This window comes from Euwallacea fornicatus, chromosome 30 (genome assembly GCF_040115645.1).
Source record: "Euwallacea fornicatus isolate EFF26 chromosome 30, ASM4011564v1, whole genome shotgun sequence".
Taxonomy (NCBI): domain Eukaryota; kingdom Metazoa; phylum Arthropoda; class Insecta; order Coleoptera; family Curculionidae; genus Euwallacea; species Euwallacea fornicatus.
Genome location: NC_089570.1, coordinates 2,108,623 through 2,121,689, shown reverse-complemented (window position 1 = coordinate 2,121,689; position 13,067 = coordinate 2,108,623). Strand labels below are relative to the sequence as shown.

The window sequence follows — 13,067 nt, the reverse complement described above, 5'->3', positions numbered from 1 at the left end:
TCTGCTTAATTCACTACTAAATATCTTGCATCGCTTTGTTGTGGAAACAAAGATCATACAGGGTGTCTCTTTCTAAAGCTCAAGCAAGGGATCTCGGGAACCATCAAAGGAACGATGTCCGTTAAATCGTGGAAAATTGGCGCAGGTTGAAGTTCAAGAGTTGCCGACTCAACATCTGAAAAATTCCGATGACTTTCAGAGTTAATGACAAAAATGAAAATTTTTTGGAAAAAGTTAAACGTTTTTTCCTCCTCTTATTTGCCGAAGTAATTTAAAATTGTTAACGTTTCATCGAAGCAACTTTTCTTCTGATAGATCGTGGCCAATTCGCACTTGAAATCCGACGTTTCGATTTTCGGCAACCATCATCAATTTTCTTTTTGCTTATCGGCGCCATTTTGGATTTTTGCTTTTTTTAAATTCAGCTTGCCGACTGCGATTATGGAGAACATGTTCGGTCTGTTTCTTTGCAAAACAAATATCGTTCGTAATGCTTCAGATACATACGCATGTGATATTGGACATCGATCAAGAAACGATACAGCTGAAAAATGTCTATGAGTGTGAAAAATAAGAGCCCTTCTTCTTCCTTTTGATCATCAGATCTCCCATTCAGACCTCAACGCCAGCCAGAGCTTCCCGGTTGGACCTCGGCGACGACCAGGGATTCCCCGAATAAACCTCAGCAACTCGATTCCTGTTTTATACTCGCGTGGACTATTCCGCGTTTTATTTGAGGGACATAATAGTGATCATATCCTGTAATGCAAACATGTCATTACGGACCACCTCGCATGAAGAAAGGATGTTGAACAATGAGTTTTCTTCATATATTTGCAATCGAGGCTCACCTTACTGAGATGTAAATAAATAGGTGTGTCAATATTTAACTAATTCCATTTTTGCAACTAGGTAAAGGACATATCTAAATTTTTAAAAAGGATACAGGGTGGACTGCGTAAACATCCCTTATAAGACCCAACTAGAAAAAACATACTTTCACCTCGCGGTGCCGTCCAGCCTAGATGTGTTTTCGTTAGGAATTTTAAAGCAAAAATAATAGATTTATTATCCTTATACGGCCATTCAACGTTAATAAGGTCGTTAGTGTCGGAATACGCAAGTTTTAGACTAAATTTGCCAATAGAAAGCGCCAGTAAAAATACAAAGTCGGCAAAATAGGAAAGCGTTAAAAAACAACAACAGAATCCCCACAAACGTTTTCATAAACATTTAATAACAACATAGGACCTCTTCTAAACACATAAATAAATAAATAAAATATCCAAAATACTGAAATCTCCTCAGGCTTTTATCTCTTGGGAATACCCGCCGTAGGCCACCTGTTGCGAGCCACCCTCGTCTGATCGGTGGTACGCATGCTCCCACGGGTCGTGGTGATGATAATGATGGTCATCAAAATGATCTAAATGATGATCGTGATGGACCACGTGGTGATCGTGATGGTTATCGTGGTACACGTGAGGAATGTGCACATCGTGAACCGCCTCGTGTATTATATGAGGGGCGTGATGGTGATCTGAAAACTAAAGTAATTTTGAAAATTTCATTTCCCAATTGTTAGTATCTCAGAACATAACTCCATCCAAAATTCTCGATAATTTTTAATACAGTTCATTGATTATCAAGAATGTTTGGCCCGAGAGAGGTACCTTCGCACACAATTTCCATACAGCCAGTACTATGGAGGTAACAAATGATACAAATGAGAGCTGCAGTGCGTTCCAAGTTTTAATGCCCAGCACTCCTAGAGCTAGAGGGATGAAGGTGATCGCCTTTAGGAGCAAAATTATAAGAATTGGCGGTAGGATTTTCTTGATTTTCGCTTTCTTGCGAGCTGGAGTAATAGATGATGTTAAAATTTTTAGATATGATTAATGCTTTTGGTACTCATACCTTGGACCTCGCTGCTTTCGGAATCTAGACGCAACTTCAAGCTAACTTCCCCCGAATCCAGATTCCTCCCGCTGAAGGTTACAGTGGTGCCAAAAGGAGCCTCCATAGAAAGTTCGTTAGACTTGACGAAGTTCTCCAAGTTATCTTCAAAAGATGCATTTCCAAGTTGCCTTGCGGAGCGTCCATCGGAAACCTGCGTCACGTTAACGTCCCCACCGATCTGGAAAGCTTCGGCAATTGAATTCTTCCGTTAGGGATTTTGCACACTTACACACCTGCAGTAGATCTTTTAAGTCCGAATCTATGAAGTTTTGTGCAGAGCCGTAAGTGAGGCTTGTTACGGCTAGTAAGCTAATCAGTAAGGCAGTTAACCCGCCCATTTTTCCAACCGAAGCTCAACTAATGGCAATTTAATAGGCTAATCTTAATTTATATGGCTGTCCACCGAAAAAGAAGTGGTGGTGCATCTACAAAATTAGAGAGCAAAAAAGTCTGAATGCCTGACCGTTTTTGAATACTCGATGAACCGAGTGGTACCGAGGAATGGAACCGGAATTATAGGTTGATCATTTGTATGCGTCTTGCAGACAAAGAAATTGAGAGTACCTTACATGGCAAGACGAAGCAATAAAACAAAAACGAAATTTAAACAATAAAATTAATTTTCTTCAATAAATTAACAACAATCACAGGAGTTCTGAATTAATCAATTCTGTGCCTGAGCGTATCCATTATAAGCCATTTGCACCCCTTCCACTTGGTCAACACGCGCGGCGGCAATGTGGTGGTGGAGGTGAGGATCGTAAGTCTCGTGTATCACTTGAGGATGAGGATGATCGCCGTTGACTTTGGAGCACAGCTTCCATACGGCCATAGCCAAGGTGGTCACGAAGGAGACGAAGGAGAGCTGAATAGCGTTCCAAGTCTTTAAGCTGAGAATCCCCAAAGCCAGTGGGATCAAAGTCATGGCTTTGATGAGGATGAAGACCAAAATCGGCACGAAGATCTTCTTGATTTTGGACTTCTTGCGGGCTTGCACTGCACTGTCGCTGCCGAATTTAAGTTTAAATCCCAATTCGTCGTCATCCAAGTTCCTTGCCTGCATTGTCACCATTGATCCGACAACGGGCAGTTTGAAGGAGATTTCGTTGGATTTGATGTAGTTTTCGATGTACTCCTGAGGCGACTGACCATGGCTCCTTCCAGAATTGGCGGACTTGGCAACTTCCAAATCACTGCCCACCTGCAAATGACGGTTCAAAACTCTGAAATTTAGCTGTTAAGTTAGTTCTTTAACCTGAATCAGGTTGTCCCAAGTGGATGACTCAACTTTAGGCGCTGCAGCGCAAGCTCCCACAAGGCAAATTAGAACCGCACAATAGACCTTCATTGCTTCGAAGGCGGGCCTCAACTGTATGAATAAAATTCCATACACCCTTAATATGTATTTATACCGCAGTTCAGGTAGGGGAGAAAATAATTCATTCATAGACAAGGTGTTATGGGTTCTGGTGGCTTTCATAAACCCATTTTGGATAAATAATTGAGGATGCTCCAGGAAAGGTCTCTTAATTTTGCCTGCTTATTTGGGTATGCAGAGCGCATTCTTGGGCAACAGGCGCGAGGACACGAAAGTATGTGGACGATGTTGCTTTCGTTTGATCCGAATCAGTTCTTCTGTCTTTTAGTTATTGATGGCAGTAGGTTAGAATTAAATGGGTTTGTAGGATTATCAGCAAGGACGATGAATGGCATGAATCTCAGTTGGATGATGCGACGTCTCCAGGAACTGGCAGGATCACCGGGATGACGCACGTTCTCAATTTCAAGAGTTGAAATCGAAGAGAGGCGTCAATCCTGGTAAATTCCAAAGAGGCGGGAGGTGCCAATTTTGCTAACCTTTCAAATTTTTCTTGGACGTTTTTTAAAGCCCCCGGGGGCACTTGGATTAAAAGTGCGGATCGGGGGAGTAGTCCCAACAGCCCGGCTGGGCAGGCAGCTTAATACCTTTTACTTAACGAGGTGTGAGCTAACACTCATTTATGATGATTTTTCAAACTTCATCTACGTTACATCATTAAGGTTCCAAAGCTTCAGAAAAACCAGCTTCGAGCTGCCCCGGTCGGACTCTATTGTCCGCAGGTCCCACAAGACCAACATTTTTAAAGGAATTTATCACGTTATTTCGATGCACTTTGCATGAGTCCGAGAGATCGCCCCCCAAGTTCTCAGACGATCCCTATCGAGACCATAACTTTGGGGAACCATTTTAGGCAGTGGGTCCATGGATTTCTTTGGTAGAAAACCTTCACCATTTGCAGCTTTTCAGATATTCCGAGGAGGCGTTTCGGCTTTCGAACGTCACCTCGGGGGCCTTAGGGGGCACCAAACCAACTCTCGCCTACATTTTTCGTTGATTTTTTCCCTTCTAGTATGCGCAATATGGCACTGAAAAATCCGTTAGTAAGAATATGTTGAAACATCCTTCAAGTGCACCTTCCACTTGAGCATTACCGTTACCAAGTCCGCCGGCCGTAAAACAAGTCCTTCTAAGGCCCTGCCTCATTAATATTAAAAGACTTTCGTTTGTTTACAGTTAATATAAATCACCTACTACTATTATCAACTCTTCATTCAATCATTCAACCAAAGAGCCTCTAGTCACTACTACCTAAGCAAAAATTTATTTATTTCCATTACATCCAGTTTCTTTATTAATTAAAAAATGAAGTGGTTGGTATTATTGTGTCTGGTGTACGTCACCCATGCCGCCCCCCAAGAAAAGCCCCAATTCTGGAAAGGAACAGCACTGGATCCCACGGTAGAGAAATTAAGAGATAGTTGTGCAGAGAAAGATAGATTTGCATGTTTCCAATTTAAAGCGTTTTCTTTTCTGGATAACATCCTTCGAGGCAGCTATTTCGAAGTAAATCGGGTGTTCATCAGATCAGGAATACCTCATACACTCCTTTGATTTCAGCAGTTAACGGACAATGTGGCAGTCACCAGAAACGGGTACGATAACGAAGTCAGCACGAAACGGTCCGGAGGATCGGTTGAAGACGCTGTGGAAAACTACATCAAAACCAATGACTTCACGTTCAAACTGCCTTACGTAGGTGATCTCACTGTAGAATCCCGAAAGCTCGATGAAGACGAGTTGAACTTCAAGCTGAACTTCGGGTCTGAAATAGAGGGCAAGTTTCACTACCGCATAACGCTTAATCGATGTAACCTCCAACACATCACACCTAATCAATGCAAATTTCAGAACGTGGCAAGAAACACAAGCTGAAGAAAGTCTTCATTCCGATCCTGACCTTCATCCTTTTGAAGGCGATTACTGTAGTGCCTTTCCTCATCGGACTTCTAGCTTTTAAGGCTTGGAACGGTCTTCAGCTGTCGGTGTTCTCCTTTATCATCGCGTCTGGACTGGCCATTTTCCAACTGTGTCAAAAGCTGGCTGGTGATCCTCACGCTCCTGTGATCTTGGACCACCCCCCTGCTTCGCAGTACAAGAGGTCCTTGGATGGGGCAGCGCAAAACTTGGCTTATTCTGCGTATGCGCAGTAGATGTTATTTGAGACGATTTTTAATTAATAAATTATTGTTTGAGAGTTAGAGTTGGTTTTGGATGACACGGGAGTTCGGGGTGAATGGGAGGGGGTTGATGTTACGCACAACTGGAAATCGGGGAGTTCATTTGGGAAATTTTCCAGGTTTCGATTATGTGTTATCTAGATAGATGAAATCTGTAAATTGGTCGGAAGGCACGGCTTCGACTGAGAGAATCACTGATGAACGCTTTATCATGGCAAATAACTAGCACGCAAAGAATGATGGTTACGTAGGGAGGCTGTTATGTAGAGAACAAAAATTTCTACATAAGAATGGCTGCAATGTAGAAAGAGATATCATTGAGACATAGAGACATTTTTTCTCCCTTGCTATGGGGTCTCCAAAGCCCCTAAACAGGTCTTAATGGTATCCGGCCAATACCCCCACGTTAGGCCTTAATTAATTTCGAAGCAGCAACTCACATATCACAAAACATCACAAACCAGCTATCTTTGGGATAACTTTCAGGATGATAAAAGTTCAATTCTCATATTTTTGTATAGCTCAGGTGACCCATATCAGTGTACAGATTTTCCAGCGAATATGGAAACGAAGATAAAAAATAGAAAACATTAAATTCTGATTTTTTGGAACCTCTTAATGAGACTATTCAATAACTCTGATATTATACAGGGTGAGCCATTAAAAAACGAATGTTGGGTTGTAACTCGAGAACTAAGAACGTCAAATTAAAATGGCCTGTGCCACTGAATTTTACATAGAATCCTCCATGGAGTACCGTTCTTTACCTCCCCAGCGCCCCGCACCAAAAGAACGGAGGTACCAGAGGTTCACCCCATAGCTTGGAGTCACGGGGACTCGGTGAGGTTTCGACCTGGCTTTATATATTTTGTGAAGATCCTTCACAGTTGTGTGAACTGTCTATTCTTCATATTAATGAACAACTCACAATGCCAGCGAAATCTGGACAGACTGTACCAATTGCTTGTACCACGACTTCCTTTATCTCACCTTTCATTAAAGTTAGTGGATTAATTGAGACCGATCTATCAACATCAAAACTTCTACAATAGACCCAAAAAACAACTAAAAACGGGGGTAATCACGTGAAACGCTAAATATGGAAGAAAATAATTTATTCTCGAGGTAACAAGCTTTGGCACGCCACAATAAATAAAAAATACATTAACATCCTACAGAGCCTCTGCGCTCTACTTTCATTGAAGGTAAGCAGAATAAGCCATGTCCTGAGCCTCTGCGTCCAGAGACCTCGCGTAATACTGCTGAGCGGGCCAGGCCTCGTGGGCCGATACCTGAGGCACAGCATGATCGGTAGCTAACTTCTTGCACAGCTGGAAGATGGCAAGACCTACAGCTACAACGAAAGAGAAGAAGGAGAGTTGAAGTGCGTTCCAGGCCTTCAAGGTGAGGACTCCCAAGGCTAGAGGCACCAAAGTCATGGCCTTCAGGAGGACGAAGACCAGAATTGGGATGAAGATCTTCTTCAGTTTTGATTTGCGCGCTGGAATATTCAGATCGTTAGAATTTCTTTGATGGGATAATGCGAGGGTACCAACCTTCTTGAACTTCACTCCCGAAGTTAACGTTAAAGTCCAGTTCACCATTGTCCAAATTTCTAGCGTTCATGGTGACGGACCCCACAACCGGAAGCTTGATTTGAACGTCGTGACCTTTGATGTAGGCTTCGATCCTATCTTCATAGTCGCCGTTGCTGCGGCCGGTCGTCTCGTCTGACCTATACGCGTTCTTGGACACCTTCACGTCGTCCGAGAACTAGGGCGAAAAATTTTATCCCCAAACACACCAACTCAATAACCCTCTTACCTTGTGGTTATCTTTGCTCAGGATATCTTCCAGAAAGGAAACGACGTATTCCTTAAGGTACTCAATTGGATCGGATTCAAAGGTTAGAGCCTTCTTTTCAGCTGCAGGGGAGGCAGAGACCAAGGTCACGAAACCAACACCGAACAAGAATAGAAGCTTCATCATTGCGTATTACCAGTAACCGAATGGTCAATTTTGAACACACCCTTTGGTTTTATACTGCTGACCCAGAGGAAGTAAATTTTTCAAGTAATACGGTCGACACTTATTTGGGGAATTTATGTCGGACATTTGAAGAGTTTCTACTAACTAAATCCGGGGGCTCAGCTAAGGGGGCATTGATTGCATGTTAAGTAGACGTGATGGTATTGTATTTGACGGCTGGGTAGTTGGTATGCACCTAGCGAAGTGTAGATGTGGTTTGTAGATCGATATTGCTTTTAGTTTCTCAGGTTCAAGGCAAAAATGATCGATTTCTTTGAACTCGGAAATGATACTTTTAGGCTTTTCTGGGGACTAGATATGAGCAAAGTAGTCTTAGTCTTGTACGACGCCCAAGATCAACCACATGATTCGATATATGGAGCCACACGAAGACCAAGATCGGCTGTACCAGACCAAGACTAGCCTTACAAGACTAAATTCTCAAGTAAACGTTCCATTACATATAACGCACGCAGAATTTTTATTACGATTCTTCGGACGACTATCGGCAAATAACCTGGCGCAAGAGGTCATCGAGAACCAAATGCAGAAAAATATCTAATCGAAAGGCCAATTCTACTACCGACAATGGACTACATCTATTTCCTTACTACTGTCTAGTGAGAACCTAAAAGGACGAGAAAAAAAGGAAATAGGTCTGTATACAGGGCGTCCCAAATAAGGCGACTTCCACGAGCTTACTCTAAATCTATCGACTCTGGATTCGACTCGCAGCTTCATGGAACTTACTGAGATGGTTTGGTCATCATTTATAGTTCTTGGACAATCGCAGTTGTTCATTTATGTATCAAAGTTATCTTGAAGAGCATAAAAGTGCGCATCTCTTGACTCCATAGTGCCAATGGAACTGACTTTATTTGACACACCCTGTAGGTGGCTGAAGTGCTATTCAGAACATCATCGCCTCTGGGAGGCCTAGTCTCTGATCGTCTTTGTCTCCGTAAAAGTTTATATTAATTTAAAATAAGCGGAGCCAAAATTAGAACCGACGGTCCAGAGCTCTTTCCAGAAAAATCAACGCATGACCAGACCAGTTTGGTTCTGATCTTTGCCTTGTGTTGCCCATCAACCGTGGGACGGGGGCTTTCAACCTGGCAAATTGAATGTTTTCTGGAAAATACCTTAAACCGATTCATTCAAGGTATGCCGACGTCATTCCTCTGGAAGTCCATACCACCAGAGTGTAAAATCGAGCCTGAATGGGCTTGGAAACTTATGCCTCAGTTATTCTAATCTCCGGCAGGAACCCCCACCTTGACTCTAAATCGAAAAAATATTTTCATGTGTAACTTATGATTCTTCTCCTCTCGTCCCATTCAACCCTCTTGAATCTCTCGCTCATTCAATGGTCCTTTTGGTGTCTAGGAATGAACATGTTTATCCAGTAATCTTCCAAATACCACATTTTTCTGCACCGTCGACGAAACGACAATACTTGGTTCGACCCGAACCACTCTACATACTCGACTAAAGTGGTGCTTTAAAGGGCAGCCTTATGCTACTTTTAACCGCTTTTCTATCTCTCAGGGTTAATGAAGCAAAGATATTTAACTGACGTAAGGCTTTATTCAATTCTTCACCCAAAACAAATAAATAAAATAAATTAAAACGTCTCGGTAACTAAAATCAGTGCTGTCCCCTGTAAGCCAGCTCGGCAGCAGCCCTCTTATGTCTGTATACCGGAGATCCATATACAGATGCTGGAGCTCCATACACCGGAGCCGGTGCTACTACTGGCAATGGTTGTGGTACCACTTGAGGCGATATCACGTCTATGTGGTGGGTATCAATGTGAGGGTAGTGGACCACTTCATATTGCTGTAAAATATTTGCATGTAAGTATTATTGCCCAATCTCGGTGATAGAGGACTTACTGGAGGTTTGACGAACTTGGAGAAGACTGCGACAGCTCCGGTGAGCACCAGCGAGATTAGACCTAAAGTCAACGCTTTCCATGTTTTCAAGGCAATGAGTCCCAGGGCTAAAGGCACGAGGACTGCGGTATTGAACTTCAGTCCCAATAAGAATGGGAAGATCACCTTTTTGACAAGCTTGGAAGAGCGGCCTGCAAGGATCACATTAAGAATTGCCGCTAACCAACATGTGACATATTTACCAGTTGCAGAGAGGGGCACTTGGATAGGTTCGGCCTGCAGAAAGCTCCTAGGCACTAAGCTCGTTAAAGGTCCCTCTGCCCTTAAGACAGATGGTACCTTAGCTAACAAGTTGTGACCTTGCAGGAAGTTGTCGAAACGATCTAGAATGCTTTCATTTTCAAACGCTCTATCCTGAAAGCACACTTTATTTCCAAACTACTTCCTGACTACACCACAACTCCTCACCTGCACCTGCTGCCCATTACCGCTCGTCACTAACACAAGATCCTCAGTTATCTTGACGGCATCCTTGTCAGCGACGTTGTTAATCCACCAAAGTGATTTGGGTCTCACGCAACTCACAGAGAAATGTTTCAAGCATGAATTGTAGATATCTTGAGCCAAATCCACCGCGGAGGGATTGCACAGGGCCCCACTCGCCATCCCGAAGAGTACCAGATATTTGAACCCCCACATGGTTTTCTATCGGATATGATTAACAATAGCGATCCGATCGATTTTTGTGATTGAATGACTGAGGTGTTGACATGCAAGAAGCTTTATAGACTATACAAACGGAAGTAGAAGTCAGTTTTTCATTAAGAATTTGGTATGAGCCCAAATGCGGGCTCGATCGCTACATGCTATAATTAGTGTCGATTTTTATATGGTGTAGTGATGTTGTGATTTTTAGAGTCACACAGTTAGAGCTAATATGGATAGGGCCGGCCTACTGAACTAGATGAATGCTAACATGGGGGCCTAAAGATTCTCTGATGAAGTGATAATAAATTAACATTTGCGTTGTTGTGTTAAAGGGTTTTGGTCAGAATTTCAAAAAAATCCCCTTTTCCCTTATTATTTTTTATTTTTGTTATTTTAATTGGATTTCTTCACTCGATTTCAATTTATTTCATTACCAACTTAAGTTGAGTAATGAGTGCGGAAATAATAAATAAATCAAGAAATCTGTAACTAACACTGATTTCCAATTTTCCCATTGATTTCACAATTTCTTCCACTGTTTTATGATTGGCTTCAGTCCTTCCCCCCTCTGGCCCCAAATCGCCTAAATTAACGGTTATTCCAATATTCCTGATTTTTATCGCATTCCACGAATCCAGTTCAGAGTAAAACCGAGAAAACCATTTTGGTTTCCTTTGGTTGGCTCCCGAAACTGGCCGTTAGTGATATCGAGGCTCAGGATCTTCATACGTAAAAACAAGTAGAAATATCGATTCATTTTAGGGCAATATGCACGAAGGTAGTTTTGGGCTAAAAAAAAGGACGAGTGAGTGTCGTCAGGGCTTTTTACTGACCCAGATCGTACGAACGGACATTGGTTTAAGATGGTCAAGAATTTACGATGCATCAATTACGTTCGAAAGAGGGTCTCATGGGCCAAATGCTACGGATACCTGGCACCTTTGCAGAATTTTTGACTTGAATAAAACTGCCTACATTTCTCTTCATTAAACTTCGCCCCGACCGTCCCCAACACCCGCCGTACAGGTCAGGATAACTTCTGATTAGTTTTCAAAGAATTTCATGCGGCCTACATGCGGTGGGATCTTAAAAGCGATTAGAGTTGCAAAGCCGGTTAAATGAGGAAACTCCTAGACCACTACGAAAGTGACGTCGTAACGAGAACTGACCGCCCTAACTGGTCGGTCAAGACCACCTCTCTTTCCCAAATCTGTAAAAATTTTCCGTGAGCAATTTTTTTAATGATCGAAACGAGTCTGTGGAGTTGAATTTCCGGGCCAACGTTTCGATTTTCTCGCACCATCATCAACTTTTATTTTTCTTATGGCGGTCATATTACCACGTGCAACGAAACAAATTACGCTTGACTTCGTGGGGTTGCCGTTCTCATCGCCAGATTGTGTTGTTTTATTTGTTCGAAGAAACCCTTTAAAACCATCAAGACCGCCTTCAAAATCGTGAAGAACGCCTTCGGAACCACCAAAAAAACCTTCAATATCGGCACATATGGACGTGTCTTCATTGGATATTAATGGTTACCCATCAACCCTTTGCAGTTCCTCAAGGGAGAAAAATGAAAACGAAATCAGTCTGTATTGAAAAATAATTTAATGATATGAAATAAGCTATTTACAAAACAAAAAACTTTTTCATTCGGACAAATAAGAATTGTAAGCCATTTCTTGCGAATTCAGCTGCCTTCCGTATCCCGGATGGTCCCACCCGCTGGACACTGGAGGATGGTCCACTATGTGCTCATGAGGAACGTGAACGACCTCGTAATTCACCGTCTGAAATCAACATTGATAAACGTTCGCGAAGGTTTCTGCAGTCGAACTTAACCTTTGGTTTCGTTATCTTAAATATGAGCAAAGCTCCAGTGAGAACCAAGGACAAGAGTCCCAGAGTTAACGCTTTCCAGGTCTTCAGGGCGATTAAGGCCAGAGCCAATGGGACTATGACTGCTGTTTTGAATTTTAGACCCAGCAGGAACGGCAGAATGACTTTTTTGACGATTTTTGACGATCGGCCTGGAAATTTTTCAGCAATTAATTGGGGTGAATGGTTTTAACTAATATAGACCTGTGACGGCCAACGGCACTCGCAGTTCTTCAGGTTCAAATGAGCGAGGCACCAAAGTGCCCAACGGTCCGCTGGGGTTCAAAATGGCTGGCGGATTGACCACTAACTCATGAGTTTGCAGGAAATCTTCAAACTTCTCAAATACATCTCCCTCAATACCTCGACCTTGCTACAAATTCAGTATTAACGAATCATTACCGACATCAGCTTCAACCAACCACAGGTTCAGCAGCCTCCTTCTTCACCAAAACTAAGTCTTCACTAATTCGTATTTTTTCCTTGTCGGCAACATCACTAAGCCACCCTAGAGCTTTAGGTTTGGCACATTTAATGGATAAATCCTTGAGACAGCTTGAGAAAATATCTTGGATAACATCGATTGCCGAAGGGCTTTGAGCTGAAACGGTAAAAATGAGAGCTGCGGCCACTAAAATTTTCGAAGGGACCATCGTGATCGCCAATTAAAAACCGAATGACAATAATGATTGCCATAGAGGAATTTATAGACACTGATTCACGGAAATAGAAACCAATTCCGACGATATGGGGCCAAGAACGTGATCGGAATGAGTCTGGTGAGGACCACGCGAGAATGCAATTGAAAGAAGAAATTTATACTCGTTTTTGTTGTGTGAGTCGAATTATTGAGTAAGTGAGTTTACTTTTGCTGAATCTTCGATAGGATGCGATGGTCTGATATAATTTCAATATTATTGTTGTAGGAGCTTTCAGGATGGAAGGTACTACCACAACTATTTAAAAAAAGACGATTTGAGAACATTCAATATACGTTTAATAGAATCTATACCTCAAACTTCCTTTCATTTCATGGTGGTC

At 42.4% G+C, this 13,067-nt stretch overlaps 6 protein-coding genes across 6 annotated transcripts; 1 reads left to right on the top strand and 5 right to left on the bottom strand.

Moving 5' to 3' along the window:
• Positions 1-1,277: 1,277 nt before the first annotated feature.
• On the bottom strand, positions 1,278-2,424 carry LOC136348004 (uncharacterized). The gene is made up of 4 exons (XM_066298497.1): positions 2,193-2,424; positions 1,918-2,137; positions 1,674-1,858; positions 1,278-1,547 (listed from the first exon to the last, which is right to left on the bottom strand). Exons 1-4 carry the CDS (start codon positions 2,295-2,297, stop codon positions 1,305-1,307), a joined length of 753 nt encoding a protein of 250 aa, XP_066154594.1. The 5' UTR covers positions 2,298-2,424; the 3' UTR covers positions 1,278-1,304.
• A 136-nt stretch (positions 2,425-2,560) lies between these two features.
• On the bottom strand, positions 2,561-3,320 carry LOC136348005 (uncharacterized). The gene is made up of 2 exons (XM_066298498.1): positions 3,215-3,320; positions 2,561-3,160 (listed from the first exon to the last, which is right to left on the bottom strand). Exons 1-2 carry the CDS (start codon positions 3,305-3,307, stop codon positions 2,624-2,626), a joined length of 630 nt encoding a protein of 209 aa, XP_066154595.1. The 5' UTR covers positions 3,308-3,320; the 3' UTR covers positions 2,561-2,623.
• Positions 3,321-4,291: 971 nt separating this feature from the next.
• LOC136348006 (uncharacterized) lies at positions 4,292-5,561 on the top strand. The gene is made up of 3 exons (XM_066298500.1): positions 4,292-4,843; positions 4,898-5,114; positions 5,189-5,561. Exons 1-3 carry the CDS (start codon positions 4,643-4,645, stop codon positions 5,488-5,490), a joined length of 720 nt encoding a protein of 239 aa, XP_066154597.1. The 5' UTR covers positions 4,292-4,642; the 3' UTR covers positions 5,491-5,561.
• Positions 5,562-6,458: 897 nt separating this feature from the next.
• Positions 6,459-7,697, bottom strand: Osi19 (DUF1676 domain-containing protein Osi19). Its single transcript, XM_066298000.1, has 3 exons — positions 7,342-7,697; positions 7,074-7,290; positions 6,459-7,018 (listed from the first exon to the last, which is right to left on the bottom strand). The coding sequence occupies exons 1-3, from the start codon at positions 7,504-7,506 to the stop codon at positions 6,714-6,716; spliced, it is 687 nt and encodes a 228-aa protein (XP_066154097.1). The 5' UTR covers positions 7,507-7,697; the 3' UTR covers positions 6,459-6,713.
• A 1,403-nt stretch (positions 7,698-9,100) lies between these two features.
• LOC136347757 (uncharacterized) lies at positions 9,101-10,248 on the bottom strand. Its single transcript, XM_066298030.1, has 4 exons — positions 9,909-10,248; positions 9,683-9,854; positions 9,441-9,631; positions 9,101-9,384 (listed from the first exon to the last, which is right to left on the bottom strand). The coding sequence occupies exons 1-4, from the start codon at positions 10,137-10,139 to the stop codon at positions 9,193-9,195; spliced, it is 786 nt and encodes a 261-aa protein (XP_066154127.1). The 5' UTR covers positions 10,140-10,248; the 3' UTR covers positions 9,101-9,192.
• A 1,549-nt stretch (positions 10,249-11,797) lies between these two features.
• LOC136347758 (uncharacterized) lies at positions 11,798-12,838 on the bottom strand. The gene is made up of 4 exons (XM_066298031.1): positions 12,449-12,838; positions 12,231-12,399; positions 11,991-12,178; positions 11,798-11,938 (listed from the first exon to the last, which is right to left on the bottom strand). The coding sequence occupies exons 1-4, from the start codon at positions 12,677-12,679 to the stop codon at positions 11,798-11,800; spliced, it is 729 nt and encodes a 242-aa protein (XP_066154128.1). The 5' UTR covers positions 12,680-12,838.
• Positions 12,839-13,067: the final 229 nt, after the last annotated feature.